Here is a 23,699-nt window from a genome sequence, read left to right on the forward strand (position 1 = left end):
AGACTCATGGCAACACTCTTTGCTCCATTGCACAGTAGCTCGATGTGTATGGGCGTTGCAAGATCAGGACTTGGTTGAAGCTCTAAACTGCACCCGCGAGCCGGATGCAAGACGTTGGCTTTTCTCCCTTTTGGACACACTTTCCTCTGTTGAATTCACCCAAGTTGCAGTTACCATGTGGGCTCTCTGGTATGCTCGTCGGCAGGCACTCCATGAATATATTTTCCAAAGTCCTCTGACCACGCATAACTTTATCGTGAGATACATCAAAGAGTTGGAGGATTGCAAACCCAAGAAGAGCGCTCCGCATTCAGCTCCAAATGCTGAACAACCAAGACAGAGGTGGATCTCTCCACCACCGGGGTTCGCGAAGATAAGAGTTGATGGAGCAGTCTCGAGAGACAACCTCCATGGCTCGTTCAGCGCAATTTGTAGAGACTCCTCTGGCCAGTTCTTGGGTGCATCAGCAATCAAAATACATGGGATCGCGGAGCCTGCAACTCTTGAAGCGCTAGCTTGCCGGGAGGCGCTAGCATTAGCTTCAGACTTGGCCCTGTCCGATTTCATTGTGGCTACTGACTGTCAGGGAGTAGCAAACGATATCAAGCATGGTACGGGAGGGACGTATGCAAGCACCGTCAAAGAGATTATCGAAACGTCAAGAGATTTTCATCAGTGTACCTTCATCTTCGAAGGTAGATCCACAAATATTGAGGCGCATAGTCTCGCTAAGCACGCTTTCGGTCTGGATTTTGGGCGCCACTTGTGGCTTATAAACCCACCAGACATTCATTGTATCCCTATGAACTTATTTGAATAATAAAGTGTGTTTAGACTAAAAAAAGCAATTTGCTGCAACTCGTGTCAAATAGGGAATCCTCCAGCGATCGGTATTTCCTATACGTCGCCACAAGCGCCCGTTATAGGGGCGCACTTATCTCTCGCTTTAAGCGAGACCTAGGGAAACCCTCGCGGGAAGGCAGCTATAGATGTGCCGGCCCAGGTGCGCTTGATGGCACATCCTCTTTTTTTCTTCATGTTTTTAGTTTAGTTTTGTTTTGCTGAAACTTCCGAATATTATCAATATACATTTATTAAAAATATAATTTTCATAATGTTTGAAAAATGTTAATCATGCCTTCAAAAAATGTTAAATGTGTATGGAAAAAAATCCTAACCATGTATTTAAAAAATGTTGAACATGTATTTAAAAAATGTTGAACAAGTATCTGAAAAATTGTTAATAAAGCATTGGAAAAAAATGTTGAATGTGTATAGAAAAATTGTTGATCATGAATCATGTATTAAAAAATGATGAAACTATTGGATCATGCATATAAAAATGTTAATCCAGCATTTTGAAAAAACAATGTTGAACAAGTTTTTGAAAAATGTTAATCAATCATTGAGAAATGTAAATGTGTATAGATTTTTTTTGACCATGTTTTAAGAAAATGATGAAAAAATCGATCATGTATATAAAAATGTTAATCAAGCACTAAACAAATGTTGAATAATTATTTGAAAAATGTTAATCAAGCGTTTGGAAAATGTTAAATGCGTATTGACATTTTTTGACCATGTATTAAAAAATATTAATCTTCTTATTTGAAAACGGTTAATCAAGCATTTAAACATATTTGAAAATATGCATAGAAAAAAATTAAATGTGCATATATGAAAAAGTAGAATGGAAACTAAAAGAAACAAAGAACACAAAAGAAAATAAGAAAATAAAACAGCGAAGAAAGAAGAAAAGAAAAGAAAGAAAAACGAAGACGAGAAACAGAAGAAAGAATGGCCCGGCTCGCTTCAATTAGGTCACACCCTTTTACATATCGTGAACTGTAGGATGGCGAGGTGGCTTGTAGCGCTAGCTTTCTTCCCTGCAACCAGAGATCTACCCCTAATGCTCCTCTTTTCCTTTTCTTTTTATCTAATGGTGCGTGAAAATGGGCCGGTCCATTAACGACCTCAGCCATGAAAATCTCGACACAAGACATTCTATGGAATAGCTGAAAACGATATATAGTCCTCGCGCCGTTATAGGCCTTATGGTATAGAGTGCACACCGTCTTCTCTGTAGGCTAGGTCTTGTAGTGAGCTGACCCATTGTCTTCTCTGTTCATTTTTTGCGTTTCCAGTTGTTTTTTTTTTCTTATTTCTTCTTTCTTTTTCATAAATGCATGAACTCTCTTCAAATTGATGATTCTTTTTAGAATTGATTAACATTTTTTCAAATTTGATGACATTTCTTTAAATTTATTATTTCAAATTTGGTAAAATAAATAAATTTGATGAACTTCTCTCAAAATCAATGAATTTGTTTTCAAATTCAATGAAAATTTTGAAAATGGATGATTTTTTTTCAAATTAGATGAACCTTTTTCAAATTGGATGAACTTTTTTTCAAATTCATGAACTTTTTTGCAGTTTGTGAACTGCCATGTAATTTTATAATTCACGAACTTTTTATTTTTTTGTGATTTTTTCCCTTTTTAAATTTTCTGTATTTTTTCAAAGTCAACGGTAGACTATTCAACTGGTCAACTGCGACCCGGTCAAAAGCGGTCGTGTGACCAGGGGGGAACCAATCAAGCGATCAAGTGACCGAGCGCTCTCCTTCTACATGGGCCGGCCTACGAGCAGGGGCGTGTGAGCGCTTTTTCCTCTAAGCGGCGCTTAAGGTTCTACATAGGAGCTCCCCCTTCCATCTCGTAGTTCGAGTTAAGTACTTCTTTTCACTGGGCCTACTTAAGGCCGAAGCCGCACGTAGCATGGGCAGTTCTTCTCTTGGGCCTAAGATGCAGCCTATCACTTGCTGATGCAATTTCATCCTGTACAACTTCAGCTGTTGCACAACTTGCACGCCATGTTCATCTTCAGCTTCAGTATTACCAGGACCGTTGAGAAGCGTAAAGGATAGAAGGTGCCTAGGTCACCCGTGAATAACACCAGCACCTGCGACATGCCAGTATGGCGCCTTCTCAGCTCCACGGGACGATGGAGGCCTGACCCACATGGCTGCTGATGAAGTGCTCCACAAGTTTCAAATTTGAATATGAGCCGATTTCAATGTTCTGAAATTTTACAGAACTTATTTGGTTTGGGGACTCTGTCGAGAAAAAATGAGTTTGGCTCTCTGGCCCGGGATCCGATAGGGCTCAAACGTAGCGGCTGTCTTGCTTAATGTAAACTGCTGCGATGCGACAGTGATCCAATCACCGAGTGTCGCCGTGCCCACTCGGCGCTAAAGCTGTCCACGTAAAACAACAAATTAGCCAGACTATGTAGATTAATGAAAAGCGCCACAGGGGGCTTCCGACTTTTGGCATGCCCGGTGGTTTGTAGTGCGATATGCACCCACCCCGCCGCCACATGGGTCATCAACGTGGTTTTTCTCGAAAAAGGGGTCAGGAACGTGTGTGCGCGCGCGGTAAAAGGTGGATGGCATGGCGTCTTCCAGCTTAGCATGACCTAGTAGTTAGTTTTTTTTTTGTTTTGGAAAAGGGGGATACCCGGCCTCTGCATCAGGAGGATGCATACGGCCACTTTGATAAATAAAATAGGTTCCACAATGTCAAGAAAGTCGAAAAAGAAAACTACGGCGAGCTCACATAGACCTCGTCAGGAAGATACACAATAAAAAGGCCATAAAGCCACAACCGGCTGGCAGAAAATTAGGAATGGAAACTAATTGCCAATCCTATTACATGACCGCCATCCAAACCGGTTGAATATATCCCGCGCTACCATCTCTCACCGGACAGATCCAGTAACCAAACGCTCCCTGGCCTCCGTCGGAGTGAGTAGGGACCACATACGGATCAACGACGTAGCTCGGAATACAACCTGCAAAAAATGAATAGTAGTTATTCTGTTAAAAGCCAAATCATTTCTGCAGTTCCAAATTGCCCATAACAACGCACAAACTCCTACACGAATATGTCTAGCTGTACCGGACTCTATCCCATCCAGCCACGTTCCAAATAACGACCCGACCGAACTCGGAGGAGTAATGTTAAAAGCAATTTGCACGGAGCGCCACAAATTTTTTGCCAACGGGCACTCAAAGAATAGATGCTTAATGGTTTCATCCCGATCACAGAAACTACACCTAGTAGATCCTGTCCAATTGCGCTTAACCAAGTTATCCTTTGTTAAAATGACCTGTTTATGTACAAACCACATAAACACTTTGATTTTCAAAGGAACTTTAACTTTCCAAACATGTTTGGAGTTAGGAATGACACTCGAGTTAATAACATCGATGTACATCGATTTAACGGTAAAATGTCCAGACCTAGTAAGCTTCCAACACAACTGATCGGGCTGATTTTGTAGCTGAACCTCCATCAGTCTACGCACCAGATGAAGCCAAGCTTCCCATCTATTACCAACAAGCACCCTTCTAAACTGAATATTAAGGGGTGTGGCTTGCATACTCGTTGCCACAAGCGCATCACGGCGATGCACAATACGATATAGAGTTGGGTACTGTAACGCCAACGGAGTCTCACCAAGCCAGGTGTCCTCCCAAAAGCGAGTATCATTACCATCGCCGACTATAAACTTTGTTCTATTAAAGAAGGCTGTCTTAACTCTCATAAGCCCCTTCCAAAATGGCGAATCAGTTGGTCGCATTGTCACCTGTGACAACGTTTTGGATTGCAAATACTTGTTACGAAGTATCTGTGCCCAAGTCGCATCAGTCCCATCTGATAACTTATATAGCCACTTACTAAGCAGGCATCTGTTCTTTACCTCAAGATTCTCAATACCCAACCCCCCCTGATCCTTGGGACGACAAATAATATCCCACTTGGCGAGTCTATACTTTCTTTTTAGATCATCACTCTGCCAAAAAAATCGTGACCGATAAAAGTCCAGTCGTTTCCTAACCCCAACTGGAACCTCAAAGAAAGATAGTAGGAACATCGGCAAACTTGTGAGCACCGAATTAATAAGAATCAACCGGCCTCCATAAGACAGAAGTTTGCCCTTCCAACAACTAAGTTTCTTTTCGAAACGATCTTCGATACATTTCCATTCTCTGTTCGTGAGCTTACGATGATGAATGGGTATACCTAGGTAAGTAAAAGGTAAAGCCCCTAATTCACACCCGAACAATTGCCTATAAGCCTCTTGTTCCTCCTTGGCTCGACCAAAGCAGAACAACTCGCTTTTATGAAAGTTAATCTTTAAACCGGACAACTGTTCAAATAAACACAACACGAGCTTAATGTTTCTCGCTTTTGCCAAGTCATGCTCCATGAAGATGATTGTATCATCAGCGTATTGCAAAATGGAGACACCCCCATCAACTAGGTTAGGCACCAAGCCACCTACCTGACCGGCGTCCTTTGCCCTACCTATAAGAATGGCCAACATATCAACTACAATGTTGAACAATATAGGGGACATTGGATCTCCTTGTCTCAGGCCTTTGTGTGTCTGGAAATAGTGACCTATATCCTCATTGACTTTAATTCCAACACTGCCTTTTTGCGTAAAGGATTCTACCTGGCGTCGCCAGGCCTCATCAAAACCCTTCATGCGTAAAGCCTGTTGAAGGAAAGGCCATTTGACTTTGTCATACGCTTTTTCGAAATCCACTTTGAAAACAACCCCATCCAGCTTTTTCGTGTGGATTTCATGGAGTGTTTCATGTAGGACCACAACACCCTCAAGAATGTTCCTGTCCGGCATGAAGGCCGTTTGAGTAGGCTGCACAACGGCATGCGCGATCTGTGAGAGCCTATTGGTCCCGACCTTGGTGAAAATTTTGAAGCTAACATTAAGAAGACAGATTGGCCTGAATTGCTCAATTCTCACTGCCTCTGCTTTCTTAGGAAGAAGGGTAATCGTTCCAAAATTTAGCTGAAAAAGATGAAGCTGCCCAGCAAACAGATCATGGAACAAAGGCAACAAATCTCCTTTAATAATAAACCAGCATTTCTTATAAAACTCCGCTGGAAATCCATCTGGGCCAGGCGCTTTGTTAGTTTCCATTTGGGAGACGGCATCAAATACCTCTTTCTCGGTAAAAGGAGCCGTCAAAACATCATTCTCCACAACTGTGAGCTGAGGAACATCCTCAACCCTGGACTCATCCAGAGACACACAGTTATTGTCTGGAGGACCAAACAACTGCTTATAGAATTCAGTAATGTACAATTTTAGGTTCTCCTGTCCTACAATTGTACCCTCATCTTGCTCAAGCTGAAAGATCCTCTTCTTTCGATGCTTACCATTAGCAATCATATGAAAAAATTCAGTATTCGCATCCCCCTGGACTACTCTCCGGACCTTGGCCCGCAACGCCCACTTCAACTCTTCTTCCCTAAGAAGTTCCTTCAGCCTCAATTCCGCATCCCTCTTGGCTTGAAGCTCCGCTACTGGCAGCAGCGTGGTTTCTGCTTTTACATCTAGGGACTGAATAAGGGAAAGGAGCCTTTCCTTTTCAACCTTATAAATCCCGCTAAGATGCTTAGCCCATCCACGCAGGACACTCCGCAAGTGCCTAATCTTATTCTGCCATCGCTGGAGCGCAGTCTTGCCTCCTGAATCCTTAGCCCACTCTCTAGCCACAAGATCAAAGAAACCTTCACGCTCAAACCAAGCCATCTCAAAGGAGAATACATTCTTATTCCCCAAGTGGGAGGGCTGACCAGAATCCACAAAAAGCGGCGTGTGGTCGGAAATACCACGGGATAAGGCCTGGACTGTTACTAGAGGGAACTTCTGTTCCCAATCGACACTAGCCAACACACGGTCCAACTTTTCATACGTCGGATTTGGCAGCGCATTCGCCCAGGTAAATTTTCTGCCCGAGAGCTCAATTTCTCTCAGGTTCAAACTCTCAATGATAGTATTAAACATGAACGACCATCTGCCGTCAAAGTTATCATTGTTCTTATCCTCCCGCCTCCTAATAATATTGAAGTCACCCCCCACCAGGTACGGCAGCTGCTCGGAGCCACACATCCGAACTAGATCAGCCAGGAAATCGGGCTTGAGCTCGGGTTGCGCAGCCCCATAAACCGCAACCAGAGCCCAGTTAAACCCATCTTCCTTCGACCGCACCCGGAACTTGACTGCAAAGTCTCCCATAACCACAGTGCGAACCTCAAGCGTCTCGCATCTAACGCCGAGTAAGATTCCACCTGATCGCCCTCGCGGCGGCAAGCAGTGCCAATCAAAAGCAATACCTCCCGACAAAGAATTTAGAAACTGAGGTGCAAAATTATCTCTCCCCGTCTCCAAAAGAGCGATAAAATCTAAGCGATGTTCGACAGACGCCTCAGCAAGAAACCTTCTTTTAGCCAAGTCTCTCAGACCTCTGCTATTCCAAAAGATTCCTTTCATAATTCATCGTAGAATTTTTTTGCCGAACGCAACCTAGCACTCCTACGCACTGCGGACACCGGATATACCTTCCGTTTCCACTTGCTCTTTGGAATAACTTGACTCTGCAACTGGTCCTCATGCCCAGTGTCAGAGGGGCTTGCCAAGCCTATCTCAGTAGAGACATCCTCTACCCCCGCCTCGGAACTAGAAGGCAACAAATCCTCACAAAAATTACCAAGCACCCTAACCCCAAGCGCATCAACCTCCGAATCACACATGGGTTTAACAGCGGCAATATTGCGAATCATCTCTAAGGCCCGCTCAGCCTCTAGGTCAAGGAGATCATTAATAGAATTAGTAGTTTCATGTTCATTACTACCAAGAGAAACTCCTAATTGATTTGCATTATCAAGAATCTCATCATTTGAAAAATGCAATATGGAATTGGAAATATTGACCGACATACCAGTATTGACTTCAACATCACGAAGCTTGGCCGCCCTCATAGCGCACCGTTGCTGAATGTCGTCCACCTCCGGATGTGCCTGGAGGCGGGCACTCACCCGGCGCCCCTCAGACATGGGATCCTGGATCCCGCCAAACGCAATCACCTCCTCCCGAGAGATCACGGATGGGGTACGGCCTCCTGCCACACCCGAGCCCGCAGCCCGAGCGACCTGCCCGGGCCTCCCCACGGGCGCGCCAGTAGGAGTAAGGGACGCCTGGCACGGCCCACCAGACGAGGGCATCACCGATGGTGGTGGGGACATGGCCAGGACCTCCCGTCCTGACTCCCCAACCTGCACCGGGGAGGCCGCCACCATAGGAGCAAGCACCGAGGCCACCTGCCCCGAGCCCACTCCCGACGGCGAAGACGACACCGGCCGAGACGAGATCACAACGGGAGGAGAAGAATCCAAGTCCTCCTGACCTAGACCTCCTCCCAGTGTAGAAGAGTACACGGGAGCCACCTGCCCCGCCTCCCCATCCTCAGCACAACAAGAACCTGAGACCGCCTGGTCTATGACTCCTCCCTGCACACGGGATCCGGTAGACTGCGGCATCTCCATAGGGGGAACCATGCGCTGACCAGAAGAGGGAGTGGCCACCGGCCGACTCACCTCCTCCGCCCCTCTGACCAAAAGAGGTGAAGCCCCGAGAGCCCCAGATCCCGAGTCCAGAGCATCCATAAAATCCAACGCCGGCAAGGCGAGCTCAAAGGCCTCCTCAGACTCCACCCGGTCGCTCCACAACCGCGGCGGTGCAGAAAAAGGCTGAAAGGATCCAAATCTCAACGACTGCGAAGGCACCGAGGAGGGCTGGGTAGCTCCATCCCCGGTCATCGCGGTCTCAGACCCCGGCCCCATGGACAGCTGTCGTCCAGAGTCCTCAGCCGGCGGCTCCTGAACTCCCGCGTTACCGTCACCCTCATGCATATCAACGTCAGACGTGTGATCCGGTGCAGACAGCAGGCTCTCGTCCTCAAACTCAATAACCAGATTATAAATCCTGCCTCGGTAAGCCCACTTAACCACCTCCGGCACATACTCAACATTCAGTATACTGACCAACACCCGAGCAATTCCATGAGCCCTGGTGAAAGCCATGTCCACACGCTCAGGTTTCCCCAAAAGAATGCCCAAACTGGCCACAACCCGAGCATCCTGCAGCGGCGAGGAAGGTGCCCCGGAAAAGCGTAGCCACGCTTGCGTAAGCGGTACACCCTGAGGCTCAACAATCTTCCATTCCTGAAACTCAAGGATACCATCAGTACCCGGCACCTTACACATCCCAAAACTCAGCAATCGCTGCAAGTCCTCCACAGACGGGCACTCGACCCTGAACATCTTGTCAGCAAGCCCGACAAGGTCCCACTGGAACTCCCCAGGAGCCAACTCTCGAAGCCTCTGCACAATCTGCGCCTCAGACACCTCCCCTCTGGTGACCTTGACAATCCCCGTGGTCAGACTCGGAGACTCGGCGGGCACCTCAGGCTCCGTCGGAGACTCGAAAAACGTGAGCTCAGCACAGTAAACTCCATACATCTTGAGAGACGGTGCCTGATCGCGCAATAGCGGACACTCCCCCGATTCATGAGCCAGTTTACCACATGTATCACACAGCCGCGCCACACACTCGGCAATGAAGTGACCCTTATCACCGCAACGATAACAAAGCATCTTTTCTTTCCGACGCGCCCACTTGGACGCTCGATCGGAGTCAGCCCTGTCCATCATCTCCGCAGACACATCAGACATAACCTCAGGAACCGGAGCAGAAGCAAGAGCCGTCACTACCTCCATAGCATGATCAGACAACACAGGCTCCTCTGCCGCCCCGCTATCAGACATCTGCTCGATAACAACCGGTGGTGGCGGCTGTCGTGGACGGTATCGGCCTCCTCGCCCGCCCCGACCACCACGATGGCCACGGTAACCTCCTCGCTGCCGATGACCCGGATCAGAAGACCCCTCAACGAAGCCCCCGGCAGGCCCCAAAAATGGCCTCTCAATCGAGCCATCACTTTGCCATGCATAGCCACGGCCACCTCCCGAGGATGAAGACCCACGGTGCTGGCCAACGCCGTAGGCATCGTACCCGTCGTCCCCCCACTGACCCCGGGGCGCAGTAACAGTACCGATGGTCTGTGACGACTGAGACGGACGAGCAACGACGTGGGGAGGAGGAGCCGGTCTAGGTGTCGAACCCGACGGCGCGGGAGCCCTCGGCGCGGCCCCCCTGCCCGTAGCTACGACCGCAGGAACAGCAGGAGCCACTGGCCTAGGGACGGCTGCCGGTCCACCACGTCCTCCCGACGGCACCACCGCAGCCGGCGGCCTCCCCACCGGCGTCCCGATAACGACTCGCGCCGCATCCGGCCTTCCCGACCCGCGACCCAGTGCGGACTTGTGAAGCGGCACAGCACCACGGCCAGCAGCCGACTCCGGAGGCGGCAGCGCGCCCCGACCATTGCCTTGGCCCGGCGGCAGCGCTCCCCTCCCATTGCCGTGGCCCAGCGGCACGACGCCGGAGGCCCGACCCGCCCCACTGGGCGCAGGCGGCCGTCTAGCCGGAGGCGCGCCTCCAGAGCCCCCCATCGCTCGGAGAGGGGGGATACGACGAGCCCTTCCAGGTCCGGCCTTGCGTAGGGACGGCGAGCGGCGATGTAGAACCCTAGGGCAAGGCGCTGGAACGACCGAAGACGACAGCCTCGTGCATGCGTCCCGTTCCTCCGTATCGAGCGAACCCACGTCCGGCTGGGCCTCATACCCAACAGTCCGCGGCCCAAACGACCTCGCCGGCCCAAGTGATTGTAAGTCTGCTTGACCCACGGCCGCTTCGAACTGGGCCTCATACCCAGCCGAAGTCGGCCCAGAAGCCACAGGCGGCCCATCCGCGCCTAACAGGCGATTCAAACGCGCCTCCCGATCGGCGGCGATCCCGAAGGACTTCGCCGGCGCCGCCAGCGTCCGGCCGGCCACCGCCACCGTCCGTTTCTTTTCCCGCCGGCGATTGGGCACCACCTTCCATTCTGAACCGAAGTAATCCCCAAACGTAAGGGCCGGAAGACATACCTTTGGAAGAGGACCACGCCATGGCCGGATCGCCGTTGCCGCCGTCCTCCGGTGCACGACGCGCCGAGCGATCTCGATCCTCTCCGCCTTCTCCAGTCCAATCCTCGCCGGATCATCCTGCGGGATCACCTCATCTACCAGCCGCGCAGCCTCCTCCTCCGAATATCCACTCTGAAACGCCTCGCACAGATGATCTGAAGGCGTAGGGGACGCCGTCGCCGGCGAGCAGACGTCTAGATGCAGGCCATCGTCCGCATCCTCCTCCTCGTCACTCTCCAAGAGCGCCCAGAAGCGTCCTCCGACACGCCGGCAGCCTCCGGCGCCGTGGTCGCGAGAGGACATGTCAGAGACCTATTGCTATTGCCTATCTAAGATTATTGCCGTGGTCGCCGGCAGCCTCCGCATCTATTCATGACCTAGTAGTTAGTTGGAATGAAGAAGCAAGCCAGCTCCTCTCCACCATTTCCTGTTTCGCCGCCGGCCGCGTCCTCGTCTCGGGCGCCGGAGATCGACCACACTGATCATGGACGACGACTCGACGGTATGTATACATCACGCCATCACCAGCTGTGACTTGTGACGGAGGGCGGACGTACATAATTTAGCCGCATCATTTGTAACCACGGATGATCATGCATAACAAAAATCAAATAAAATGCTAGATGTGCAATGCTCACATGGAAAAGTGTAAGTATGGGCAATCTTGTATAATGGACAACTATTTAATTCAATGGGTCATAATATATGAAGAGAATATGCAACAATAAGCTCTAAAAATCCATATTCAAGAATTCATCCGATTAACCAGTTAACTTGCCGATTAATCCCTACTCATTGGGTCACCGAGTAGCCGATAAACTGATAAACCATCCGATTAATTGATTAGTTGGCTGTATAACTTGCCGATTAGCCTATTAATTCCCTACTTGCTAGACAACCGAACAGCTACCAGTTAACGATTTCCTCAATAATGCTAAAAATATGTAAAAAATAGAGCCAACATCACGTATTGTTTGGATGCCATAGCCATGCACGCTGCAAGCGGTCGATATCTAATTTAGCCCATCGCGACCTGAAGCCGCGGGCTCAGAGCATGTCCAGCAGGTAGCTAGGTCCAGGAGACGGTGTCAAAAGCCTTGATGTCCAACTGGACCAGCAGCATTGATCGCTTCGTCCAATGGAAGTGCCAGGCAAGGCCGTGGACAAACAGGAAATTATTCCAGATGTGCCTTCCACGCAAGAAGGTACTCTATACCGGGCGATGAGCTGACTGATGTGGCGAGAGAGACGCGTAGCGAGCACCGTCGTGAACAACTTGGCAATGGAGTGCAACAAGCTGATCGGCGTGAAATCGGTCATTAAGCATGGCCCATCACGCTTGGCCAGGAGCACAATGTTAGCAACGTTTAGCTTGCGAAGATTGTTCCTATTGAGCATGTACAGCTGCAGGAATACAAGCAGGAGATCTTGGGCTACGATCGGGGCAGCAGCTTTGTAGAATGCATCGGAGAAACCATCAGGACCAGGCGCGGCGCGCAATCTGCCGGCAAGTCGTCGATGGCCGCGAGAATTTCTTCCATAGAGGATGGGGCTTCGAGCTCAGTCAGATCCGCAGATGGCAGCTCCAGGTCCTTCCAACTTAGGGCATGTACAATGCATAGCCCCAAGGTGATGCCTCGCATGCCATGTAGGATCGGATATCAGATAAAATAGGTTCAGATAGGGAAGCGGGATCCTCTACAGGAGGCGGGTGCTTGAAGAGAAAAAGTTTGGTCCGGTGTCAAAAGCTAAAAAGGTTGAAATGAAAAATAGAGATGCATGTGTACTAAAATCTTTATTTTATATTTCTTAATGAGGCCCACTAGCGGTAGCTTGCAATGAGGAAAAAAAAAAATATGTAGATGCCTCAAACTACTTTTTACCATGAGGCATCTGTATCCATATGTCACCATTGTACATGCCCTTAGAGTGCCTGGGCATGCCTTTTGCATACCTATTAATGCCGGAAAGAAATCTGTTGTGATCTTCTACTTTTGTGCCTGCTCGGTGCCCACCTCAGCACCCAATCGCAGGGACGGGATAACAAATTTCCGCCGTCTAGCGTTTTCTTTTAGGTGGAAAAACTTCATGTTCACATCCCCCGCTTTTAGGTAGTAACCCTAGCCCGCTGCTTCGCATGAGTCCGCTCGATCGCAACAAGCCCAAGAATGCGGGCCTTGAGCAATTTGCGCAGCTCTAGCTCGTCCGGTTCAAGCAGACAAGACTCCTGCGCCGTATCGATGAGCAACATAGTGTCTTGGGCCATGAGCAGCTGGAGCTTGGTATCGCCGACATAGTGCTTGTGCCAGAGGCGAAGCGCCCGTGCCATCTGCCGGAGCTTGAAATCCATGCGGGCGAACACACCCATGGCCAGGCAGCTGTCATTCCAGGCCTTTGAGACGACATCGGAGAACCCATCATCCAAGTGTGGGCAGAAAGCCTCGGATCTGAACCGCGGCGGCAGGCGAGCCGCGGCCTCAAAGGTCAATACTAGGGGGCAGTGATCTGACTGACCGTGGCCAGTGGCATGAAGCATGATGCGGGCATTCCCAAACCTATATCCCAAGCAGCATCACAAAAGGCGCGGGAGAGACGCATGAAAGGGGGCAGGGACTGCTCAGGAATTGGCTGTCAAAAAGGCATATATTATACTTGCACGTTAAAGTGTTTAGTTTCATACTATTGTAAATGTAGCCTTTTATGCATGGAGTTGACACACAATTCATGCTGTTAACCATTTTTCACTAATTAGATATCTATATAATATAAAAAATTATAATAAGTAAACCTTGACTTGTAGTGCTACAAAGTTTAGCCAATTGGAGAATGGCATTTTGGAGCTCTGCCTCCATGGAGGCCGAATTTTTTGAAAAATTCAAAAATCATCTTTAGTTTACTTAAACCATTGAATTTGGAATATGGGAAAGTCGCCCCGGGTTGGGGGACTACTCCTTTTATGGAGGTCGCACAGAAACGGAAACACCCCTTGTTTCAAAGAAAGGAGGACGGGTCATTCACATTTAATTTGATAGTCAGAGGCAAATTGAAAGCAAAACAGTGGTAATTAAGACCCCTGGGGGTTTTTGGTTTCAAAAATTCTGAAAAAAATTATACAAGTACACAAGGATGTGATCTGTATGTGTGTAAAATTTTAGAATGAGTTACCTTGAGATGCGATCCGTGCAAAGAGAACAAATTCATGGACTTTTGGGATGAATAGTGTCATGTGTTGAAAAGCCATAGATTTGTCCTTTTTGCACAGTACTCATTTCAACGTATTTCGTCTTGAAAATTCACACACATGTGTTTTATGCTTCCATGTATGTCTGTATTGTTTTTTTCAATTTTTTGAAATGTAAAAAAAATATGAATTTTGTTAAATTTTGATTTTTTTTTTCAAAAAATGGCTTCCATGGAGGCCGAGCTCCAAAAGTATTTTCCGTGCCAGTTGCTTGTAATATAAAATACAAACTCATAATTCAAGTTGGCACAACCTTAAAATGATTCCTTACTCAAGTCAACAAAACATAAAATCTAATGACACCAGTGTTCATCTTCATAAACTTTCTTGCATACCCTTCTCATGGATGAACAAAAGTCATATCTATGAGGTAATAGAGTAGAATAATTTCTCTGTACAAAATATAGATGGAATTATAATCGTGTCTCCAGCAAAAATAATAGTTTGCACAACATCAATGTCATCAAAAAGCCATTACACCTCGTTCACATGTTGATATTAAGGCCTAGAAATTGATACTGGCATTGGCCAGCCCGAATGTCATTGTTTGGATGGTCAGGGAATTGAGTTATTGAATTGGCTTGAGATATTGGCTAGCCCACTCTCGCGGCCAGTGGAGCTATTTCCGAATTTAGAGGCCACGACCTCGACTTTGTCTGATATTCGGGATTGAGCGCTCACTTACCGGTTCGCCCGCACTCGAGGGAAAAGAACACCAGAGCGGGAGAGGAAGCCAAACACATGCGTGACGCGGTGCATCCGGCGGCGCAGGTCATCCCTCTCCGTCGTCTTCCTTATCTCCTCTTTCCAGCGAATCGCCTTCTCCCACGCATGCGCCTATGTTCAGGCGCATCCGCATGCTCTAGTACCACCGTCTGCTTGACCCACCACCACACGCCCTCCTCCCATGGCAGAAGGCATGGCAACATCTTCCCCCATGGCTACTTCTTCCGCTAGCCACCAACCCCTAGCCCCTCCCTAATCCTACACAGAAACCTAATCCCCTAATCAACACCTGTATGTGCTAGTAATCTAATACTAAGATTGTTTTTACCTTTTGCAGGTCAGTATTGTTGTTTTTCAGACATAGAAGAACACACGAGACCATGTGCATTTTCAAAGCATATAGCTGCGAGGAAAAACCATACGCGTTAGTGACACGAACTGAATTATGCAGAAGATAGGAGAGAGAGAGAGAGTTTGTTGATAATTGATGCCTAATTATTGTTGTATTTGTGTAAGTGCTTCTATTGCATACAATTTAGTTTTAAACATTACATCAAAGTACAATGTTCAACCTATGACAAATGAGCAATTCCAATGTAGAGAATGACCATCCAAAGAAGCTTTAGATTTGAGCCTCTCATGCAAATTCGAAGTGTCAATTCTGTGCACATCCAAACAACAGAATTCGGGCTCAATGTCAATATCAAAGTCACGGAGATTTGATATTGGGGCCAATTCAATTTCATGACCCTGAATATCAACATCCAAACAGAGCATTAGCTACCTTATGTTTGCATTTACATGCGTTGATGCATACACACATTGCGTACTTTTCACATTTCAAAACAAACATGAGTGTTACATTCATGAGAATATCCATGGTTTCTTTATCTAAAATGATCTCATGTGCAGGTACAATTGCAAGATAGATATACTGGTTTTTGTCCTGATAATTAATTGTGTTAATTAAACTCGTATATACCCCCGACCATGAAGCCCAGTACCCTGGTAGCCCTCGCCGCCGACGTCTCCCCGTCGCCGCCGCACAGGTACCGATCGAGGTCCTCCACAAGGATAAGCGGCCGCGGGGTGGTGTCCAGGAGCACCGCGTGGAGGTCATCGGTGCCAGCACACGAGAGGTCGATGGCGTAGACGTCGTACCCGAGGAACCTCGCCATCACTGCGGCAAACGTGGACTTGCCCGTGCGGGGAGTTCCGTAGAGCAGGTTGCCGTGGCGCCACACGCGGCCTAGGCGGTGGTAGTAGGCGCGGTTCTGAGGAAGTTCTCCAGGTCGGAGCGGACGCTGGTCTTGAGCTCCGGGTCCATGGCCACCGTGTCCAGCGTGGTCGATCGGGTGGGTGAAGGGCGCCGATGCCCAGCATGGCACAAGGGCGGTGGTGTTGGCGTACAACTGCAGCTCGGCAGCTCCATCTCCATCTCGTCGGCAAAGGACTCGACGTGTTGCAGGTAGGGCCACAGCACGCGCGTCAGCCCCGGCCATCGGAGATGGAGTCGGAGAAGCACAACGGGGCTGTGTGAGGCGTGCGGAGAGAGAGGGCACGTGGTGGTTTTCTGTTGTCTTGCCCATGTCCGGACTCCCGCATGTCGTCTATTTGATTGTCTTAAGAATACCAGAATGCAGACATCTGGACAGCTCCACGAACTGGTAAGCGTCTCTATTTAAATTGCAAAAGATGAGCAAAACTCCTTTTGGAGATGCCCTGGCCTGGGATCCCATATTCCCATCACGGTCTTACGTAGTACTGCACCATTGAGTACGTACGTAGTAGCTGCTTAATTTAATGTAAAACCTCGGAATGCAACAGTGATCCAATCTACTGCAAGTATAGCCTAATATAATAAATGGGCCTGCCGACTTTTGGCGACAAAGTTGTGCATCTCAACTACTACAATTTAACCAGGCTACTCCCTCCTTTTTGGTTTATAGGGCTTATCTCAGAATTTTAGTTTTTCCATTTTATAAGGCTCAATTTGGTTGTTTCCCATCACATGTTCAGATTCCAAGGTGCATTAAATCATTGCATGCAAGAATTAAGAGAAAATTGACCAATGCATGTAATTTATGCATGCATGCATTGCAATTAGTGCATTGATAAACATACTTTTTTGAGGAAAACAAAAGCATTAATTGGGTGCTTTTGCAAACTACAAAAAGTATTCCATCACTCACCATTTACCTTGGTTGGTGAGATTTTTGAATTGAGCCTTATAAACCGGAAAGGAGGGAGTATGTGTTAAGGAAAAGCCCCACAGGGGGCTTCCGACTTTTGGCATATCCGCAGGTTTGTAGTGCATGCCGTCCGCCGCCACATGGGTGGGAGCTCGGGAACATGGTTGATGGTATTTTTTGTGTGTGTTTGCACTAAATGGTTGATGGATTCGTTGGAACCCTCGTGCATGGAGTCATTCGCGTATGGAGTTGTCATATTTCTTCCAGTTTAGCTACTCCTACTAGGTACGTAGTTACTCGGGAGTCAAGTAACGAGTCTGACTCTCTCCACCATTTCCTGTTTCGCCGCCGCTGGCTGCATCCTCTTCTCGGCCGGAGACCAGCAGAGTGGTTTTGGACGACGGTATGTTTACGTTACCATTTGTGAATTGTGATCGGGCGAACGTAGTTTAGCCGCATTTTATCCTATATACTTACGTACGTATATTTTGATAAGAGCAGGGCATTTGAAAGCAGCAGCGTAGCTTACAATTTGTATATATATTTCATGTAATTGTAGGCACGTCTAGTCCTCCGGCCTGTGAGGACAGGAGCAATGACTGCTTCGCCCCAGGACATTTGGAAGAATTGGTCCATCCAGATCCTGGTGCTCTTCAGCCTCGGGTGCCAGATCACCCTCTTCCTCTGTGCCGGGATCCGCAGGCGTGGAGGCCACCCTTTTCGGCGGTCCCTGCTCTGGCTGGCGTATCAGCTAGCTGACTTCAGCGCGACATTCGCCCTCGGCCACCTCTCCCTCACGGACGCGCCGCGCGAGCACGTGATCGTCGCGTTTTGGGCGCCCTTCCTTCTCCTGCACCTTGGAGGCCCGGACAACATCACCGCATACTCCCTCGAGGACAACACGCTCTGGATGCGCCACTCGGTGGAGTCCATCCTTCAGGTGTTGGGAGCCGTGTATGTTCTCTACGAGCACATCGCGGACAAGGAGGCCAAGCTCCGGCTTGCCACCATCTTGATGCTCGCCATCGGTGTTATCAAGTACTGGGAGAGGATGTGCGCGCTTCGGGGGGGCAATCTGGACAGCATCCGAGGCTCCATCAAGAAGCAACCAGCTGCCATGCATGGACATTTCCACCCTCACGATGAAGTGTTGAAGTGTGGCGAGTTGGATGAGGAATCCCTTGTGCGACGAGCTCACTCGCTCTTTCACATATGCAAGCGTGCCATAGTTGACTATACGGTGATGGAAGATGATTCACACGGCCAAGACACCACTGAAATAATTCTCAAGGTCAATTTATGGCAATTGATGGAGATTGAGCTCTCCCTCATGTATGACATGTTGTACACCAAGGCACCTGTCATCCACACCTGCTTCGGCTACTTGCAGCGTCTAAGCTCGCCAGTCGCCATTCTCGCCTCACTGCTGCTGTTCAAGTTCATTGACATGGACGACCCCCGCCCAGTTGATGTGGTCATCACCTATATATTGTATGGTGGTGCCATGTTCATGGAGACGACATCGCTGGTGAACGCACTGGGCTCCTCTTGGACATTTGCCTTCCTGAGTACCACGAGAAGGCAATGGCTTCGATACACAGCTCTGTGCAATAAAAGGTGGGACCGGCTTAGGCGTGTTGTTGCATGCCTTCATCATCTTGTCAGGGTAGGAGGAGGTAGCCGATACAGATCAAGAAGCTGGACATATACCATGACTCAGTACAACATGCTGCACTTTTGCTCTGGCTCTGACAGTGCACTCACCAGGCCTCTGCTTGGCAGTTTGGCCAAAGTGGTGGGTCAAGATGAGCTTTGGAACAATGAGCATTACTCATGGGTTATTGACATGCCGGAGTATGTCCAAAAGTGTATCTCTGGACATATGCAGAATATGTACAATTGTGAAGATACCGGTGTCGGTGTGAACTCACTGGGAATGCTCAAGAACAGGTGGGGTGAGGAACCTCTGGCTCGCAAGGAGTTGCTCATAAAAGGCAGCATATTCAAAGACTCCCTCGGTGTTGAGTTCCAGGAATGCATCATCATCTGGCACATTGGCACTGATGTTTTCCTCGCCAAGAGCAAGGGAGCCAAAGAAGAGGAGGCACAGAGTGATGTGGAGGCGATCAAAATGATATCCAACTACATGATGTACCTTCTCGTGAAACAACCAGACATGCTGCCAGGCCTCCCCCAAAACAGGTTGTACCAACTGACCTGTCAAAGTCTCGAGAAACTCAAGACTCGTGGACATACAAAAATGAAAATCGGTGCTATGCTCAAGAATCTGTTTAGCCTTAAGGATGACCCCGATTCTATTTCCAGGGTCACGGACAGAGAGGACCTTGCAGAAAAACTATATGATGAGTATGACGGAAAAGGCTTCATCTACGATGCTCCTCGTCTCCCCTATGTGGTTAATCTTGTCAAGGAACTGCTAACAATGGAGGAGAATTGCACGGTTGACTTGGTACTGAAACTTGTCTTGGACGTGTGGATGGATATTCTTGTCTACGCAGGCAACAAATGCAGCAGGAAGTTCCATGCCGAGAAACTCAACAGTGGCGGTGAGTTGACAACCATCCTGTGGCTTATGTCAGAGCACTTCTACCACGTTTATGCGCAGGACCTGATCAAAGACAGCAAAAAGGAAACTGATGTAGCAGAAGACACCAGTCCCCAAGAAGAAGAAGATGATGATAACGTGTAGCACCCAACATCTTTGTATATTTTTTAACAATGTCTTTTGTATCCTCCAAGCTATATGAATTGTATCTTGCTGCGCTTCTTAAATAAAAACCTCGATGATGAACTCAAATCCAGCGGCTCCCTCTCCCTCTGGACGGAAAATTGAACAGGGGGTCTAATAAAAGAATCAGGGCCTCCCCCACCCCGCCCCTAGGATTCCTCGCACCGCCGGCGGCTCCCCCGCGCGCGTAGCCGCCGCCGCGGCCGGAGCCCGCAGCCGCTATCCCGCTCCCCCACCCCTCTCCCCCTCCCTCCCCCATACCCCCCGCGTCGCCTCCCCGAGCGAGACGACTAGGGGCTCCCTCCCCGTTCCCCTCCAGCACTCCCCCTCGCTCCTCCTTCCTCCCGCCGCCGCCTGCGAGCGCTGCCCGGCCTTGCCCGCGTGGTGCTGGCGGCGGCGGATCTGCCCTTCACCGCGCGTGGCCCCCCTGCTCGGGCAGCGGTGCCCTTCGGCCGGCGGTGGTACCGCGTGCCACGGTGGCTCTCGACGCGATGGTTTGGGCTCCATCTGGGTTGGGAGGGCCAGTGGCTCGGCGTTCGGCGGCGGCCCTCCCTGGTGGTGGCGAGGTAACGGCTGTCTGCAGGCGGTGAGGACTTCGTTGGTGGCAAGTTGCAGCATGGCGAGGCCCGACAAGTCCTCGTCGCCGCGTTCGGTCAGCTCCGCTGCGGCGGTGGAGGTTCTCCCCTCCCTCCGGCTAAGTTGTGGTCGTTCCCGTGGCTGATGTCTCCTTTCCCTCTCCACGTCTCGTGTTGGCAGCTCCAGAGAGGCGGCGAGGGTCGGTAACCGTGGTGGCACAGGCTAGTGGGCGACTGATGGGCTGGTGCATTTCGAGTGCCTGGAGTGGTGGTGTGGGTTGTGGATTGGGAGAAGTCTCTGTCGGCTTGTCCGGCACCAACATGGTGACGCCTGTGGGCGCCGTCGGACCTTCCTGAGGGGCGTAGGGTATATCCCTTCCCCACTACCCCCCGCACACCGGGGGAAACCCTAGAACTTGTTCGGGCAACAACAGCGTTGTCGTCGCATCCCTTTTTGAAGGTGTTGCTTGGTGTGCGGTGCTTCGGAATGCTGGGAGCGTGGTGGTACTTCTTCGGAGGGTGCAGCTGTTGCCGGTTTTCCTTTCTTCGCTGATCTGCCGGTGTCGGCATTTATTTCTCTTTCTTTTTCTTGTTTTTTCCTTTTGGGCTTATCTGTGCTACAGCCTCGGCGAGCTGGATGTATCGGATGTTTGCTTTATAATATAAAGCGGAGGGAAACCCTTTACTGTCAATAGAAATCTCGATTCATCGTATGGATTACCGTCGAGGTGTTTCGCGGTGTACTTAATAGTAGTATGGTAGTCACACATACATATATGTTTGTTTCTTTTGAAAATGAGGATATACCCCCGGCCTCTACATCTCAGCGATGCATGCAACCATTTTATTAATTATTTATAAACACCTTACAAAGTAATACTATAGTAAGCCTGAAGCCATCATCTTGGCAACACCTGTCGTTACTCCTATCCCCTTGATGAAGGGGTCCAGAATGTCCGAGCCGAATACCAAACAGACATCGCACCAATGTCTAAAATCTAAAGCCGGGTACTGATACGTCCATTTTGCATCATACTTTTATGTTGATATTTATTGCATTATGGGCTGTTATTTCATATTATGGTACAATGCTTATGCCTTTTCTCTCTTATTTTACAAGATTTACATGAAGAGGGAGAATGCCGGCATCTAGAATTCTGGACCGGAAAGAAGCAAACCTGAGATACCTATTCTGCACAACTCCAAATGTCCTAAAATTTTACGGAGAGTTATTTTGGAATATATAAAAAATATTGGGCGAAGAAACTACCGAAGGGGACCCACCAGGTGGCCACAAGCCTGGGGGGCGCGCCCTACCCCCCGGGCTTGTGCCCCCCTGGCCATCGTCCGATGCCCATCTTCTACTATATGAAACGTTTTGACCTGGAAAAAATCATAAGGAAGCTTTCGGGACGAAGTGCCGCCGTCTTGAGGCGGAACCTGGGCAGAAGCAATCTAGGGCTCCGGTGGAGCTATTATGCAGGGGAAACTTCCCTCCTGGAGGGGGAAATCAGAGCCATCATCATCACTAACGATCCTCTCATCGAGGGAGGGTCAATCTTCATCAACAAATTCATCAGCACCATCTCATCTCAAATCCTAGTTCATCTCTTGTATTCAATCCTTGTCCCAAAACCTCATATTGGTACTTGTGGGTTGCTAGTAGTGTTGATTACTCCTTGTAGTTGATGCTAGTTGGTTTATTTGGTGGAAGATAATATGTTTAGATCCTTAATGATATTTATTACCCCTTTGATCTTGAACATGAATTTTCTTTGTGAGTAGTTACTTTTGTTCCTTAGGACATGTGAGAAGTCTTGTTATAAGTAATCATGTTAATTTGGTATTAGTTCGATATTTTCATGAGATGTATGTTGTCTTTCCTCTAGTAGTATTATGTGGATGTCGACTAAATGAAAATTCACCCTGATTTTGGCCTAGGGGAAGGCATTGGGAAGTAATAAGTAGATGATGGGTTGCTAGAGTGACAGAAGCTTAAACCCTAGTTTATGCGTTGCTTCGTAAGGGGCTGATTTGGATCTAGATGTTTCATGGTATGGTTAGATTTATCTTAATTATTATTTTGTAGTTGCGGATGCTTGCGAGAGGGGTTAATCATAAGTGGGAGGCTTGTCCAAGTAAGGACAATACCCAAGCACGGGTCCACCCACATATCAAATTATCATAGTAACGAACGTGAATCATATGAGCATGAAGAAAACTAACTTGACAGTAATTCCCATGTGTCCTCGGGAGCACTTTGCTTTACATAAGAGTTCGTCCAGGCTTATCCTTTGCTACTAAAATGATTGGGCCACCTTGCTGCTCTTCTGCTACACTTGTTACTTGTTACCCTTTACGAATTATCTTATTACCAAACTATCTGTTAGACCGTTATCGATAATTTTAGTGCCTGCAAAAAATACCTTGCTAAAAACCGCTTGTCATTTCCTTCTGCTCCTCATTGGGTTCGACACTCTTACTTATCGAAAGGACTACGATTGATCCCCTATACTTGCAGGTCATCAGGTACCCCATCCAAGCCACAATGCCTGGACTAGGTCACACACAGCCCCGACACACTCTCAGTGGGTACCACATGCGCACTGATACATCTCGAACGTATCTATAATTTTTGATTGTTCCATGCTATTATATTATCCATCTTGAATGTTTTATATGCATTATTATGCTATTTTATATCAATTTTTGGGACTAACCTATTAACCTATTATCAAATGCCAGTTGCCGTTTTTCTCCATGTTTTTGTATTTTACAGAAAATCAATACCAAACGGAGTCCAAACGGAATAAAAATTTTGGACGATTTTTCTTGGGTCAGAAGACAACTAGGAAGCTTCGGGACACTACTAGGGAAAAGCCTGGCAGTAGCGCGGATATTTGGTGTATCAGTAGCATGGGGTTCCGCGCTACTAATATGGCGCTACATCTAACATGTATCAGTAGCGCGTGTTGTCCCACGCTACTGCTATACTTGGCTAGCAACAGCGAGCTTTAGTACAACGTGCTGCTGCTAATAGCTGCAACGCTTTTAACTAGGGAGCGCTACTGGTAATGGCGCGCTACTGCTAACTTTATTCCCCTCGCTACTGTTAGTTTTATTAGTTTTTGTTTTTTTCTATATATTTGTTTTGTATTTGAACAGGCTTTATACAATAATCTTTAGCATATCATACACATACAAATGTAATCATAGCATCAAATCATGTAATCATCATAATCATCATCCAAC

The 23,699-nt window shown here is 48.3% G+C and overlaps 1 protein-coding gene across 1 annotated transcript; it reads left to right on the plus strand.

Annotated features, from left to right (window-relative positions):
- Positions 1–17,718: 17,718 nt before the first annotated feature.
- LOC123120685 (uncharacterized) lies at positions 17,719–19,833 on the plus strand. The gene has a single exon (XM_044540672.1). It carries the CDS (start codon positions 17,719–17,721, stop codon positions 19,831–19,833), a length of 2,115 nt encoding a protein of 704 aa, XP_044396607.1.
- Positions 19,834–23,699: the final 3,866 nt, after the last annotated feature.

Source organism: Triticum aestivum, chromosome 5D (assembly GCF_018294505.1).
Source record: "Triticum aestivum cultivar Chinese Spring chromosome 5D, IWGSC CS RefSeq v2.1, whole genome shotgun sequence".
In the NCBI taxonomy this organism is placed as follows: domain Eukaryota; kingdom Viridiplantae; phylum Streptophyta; class Magnoliopsida; order Poales; family Poaceae; genus Triticum; species Triticum aestivum.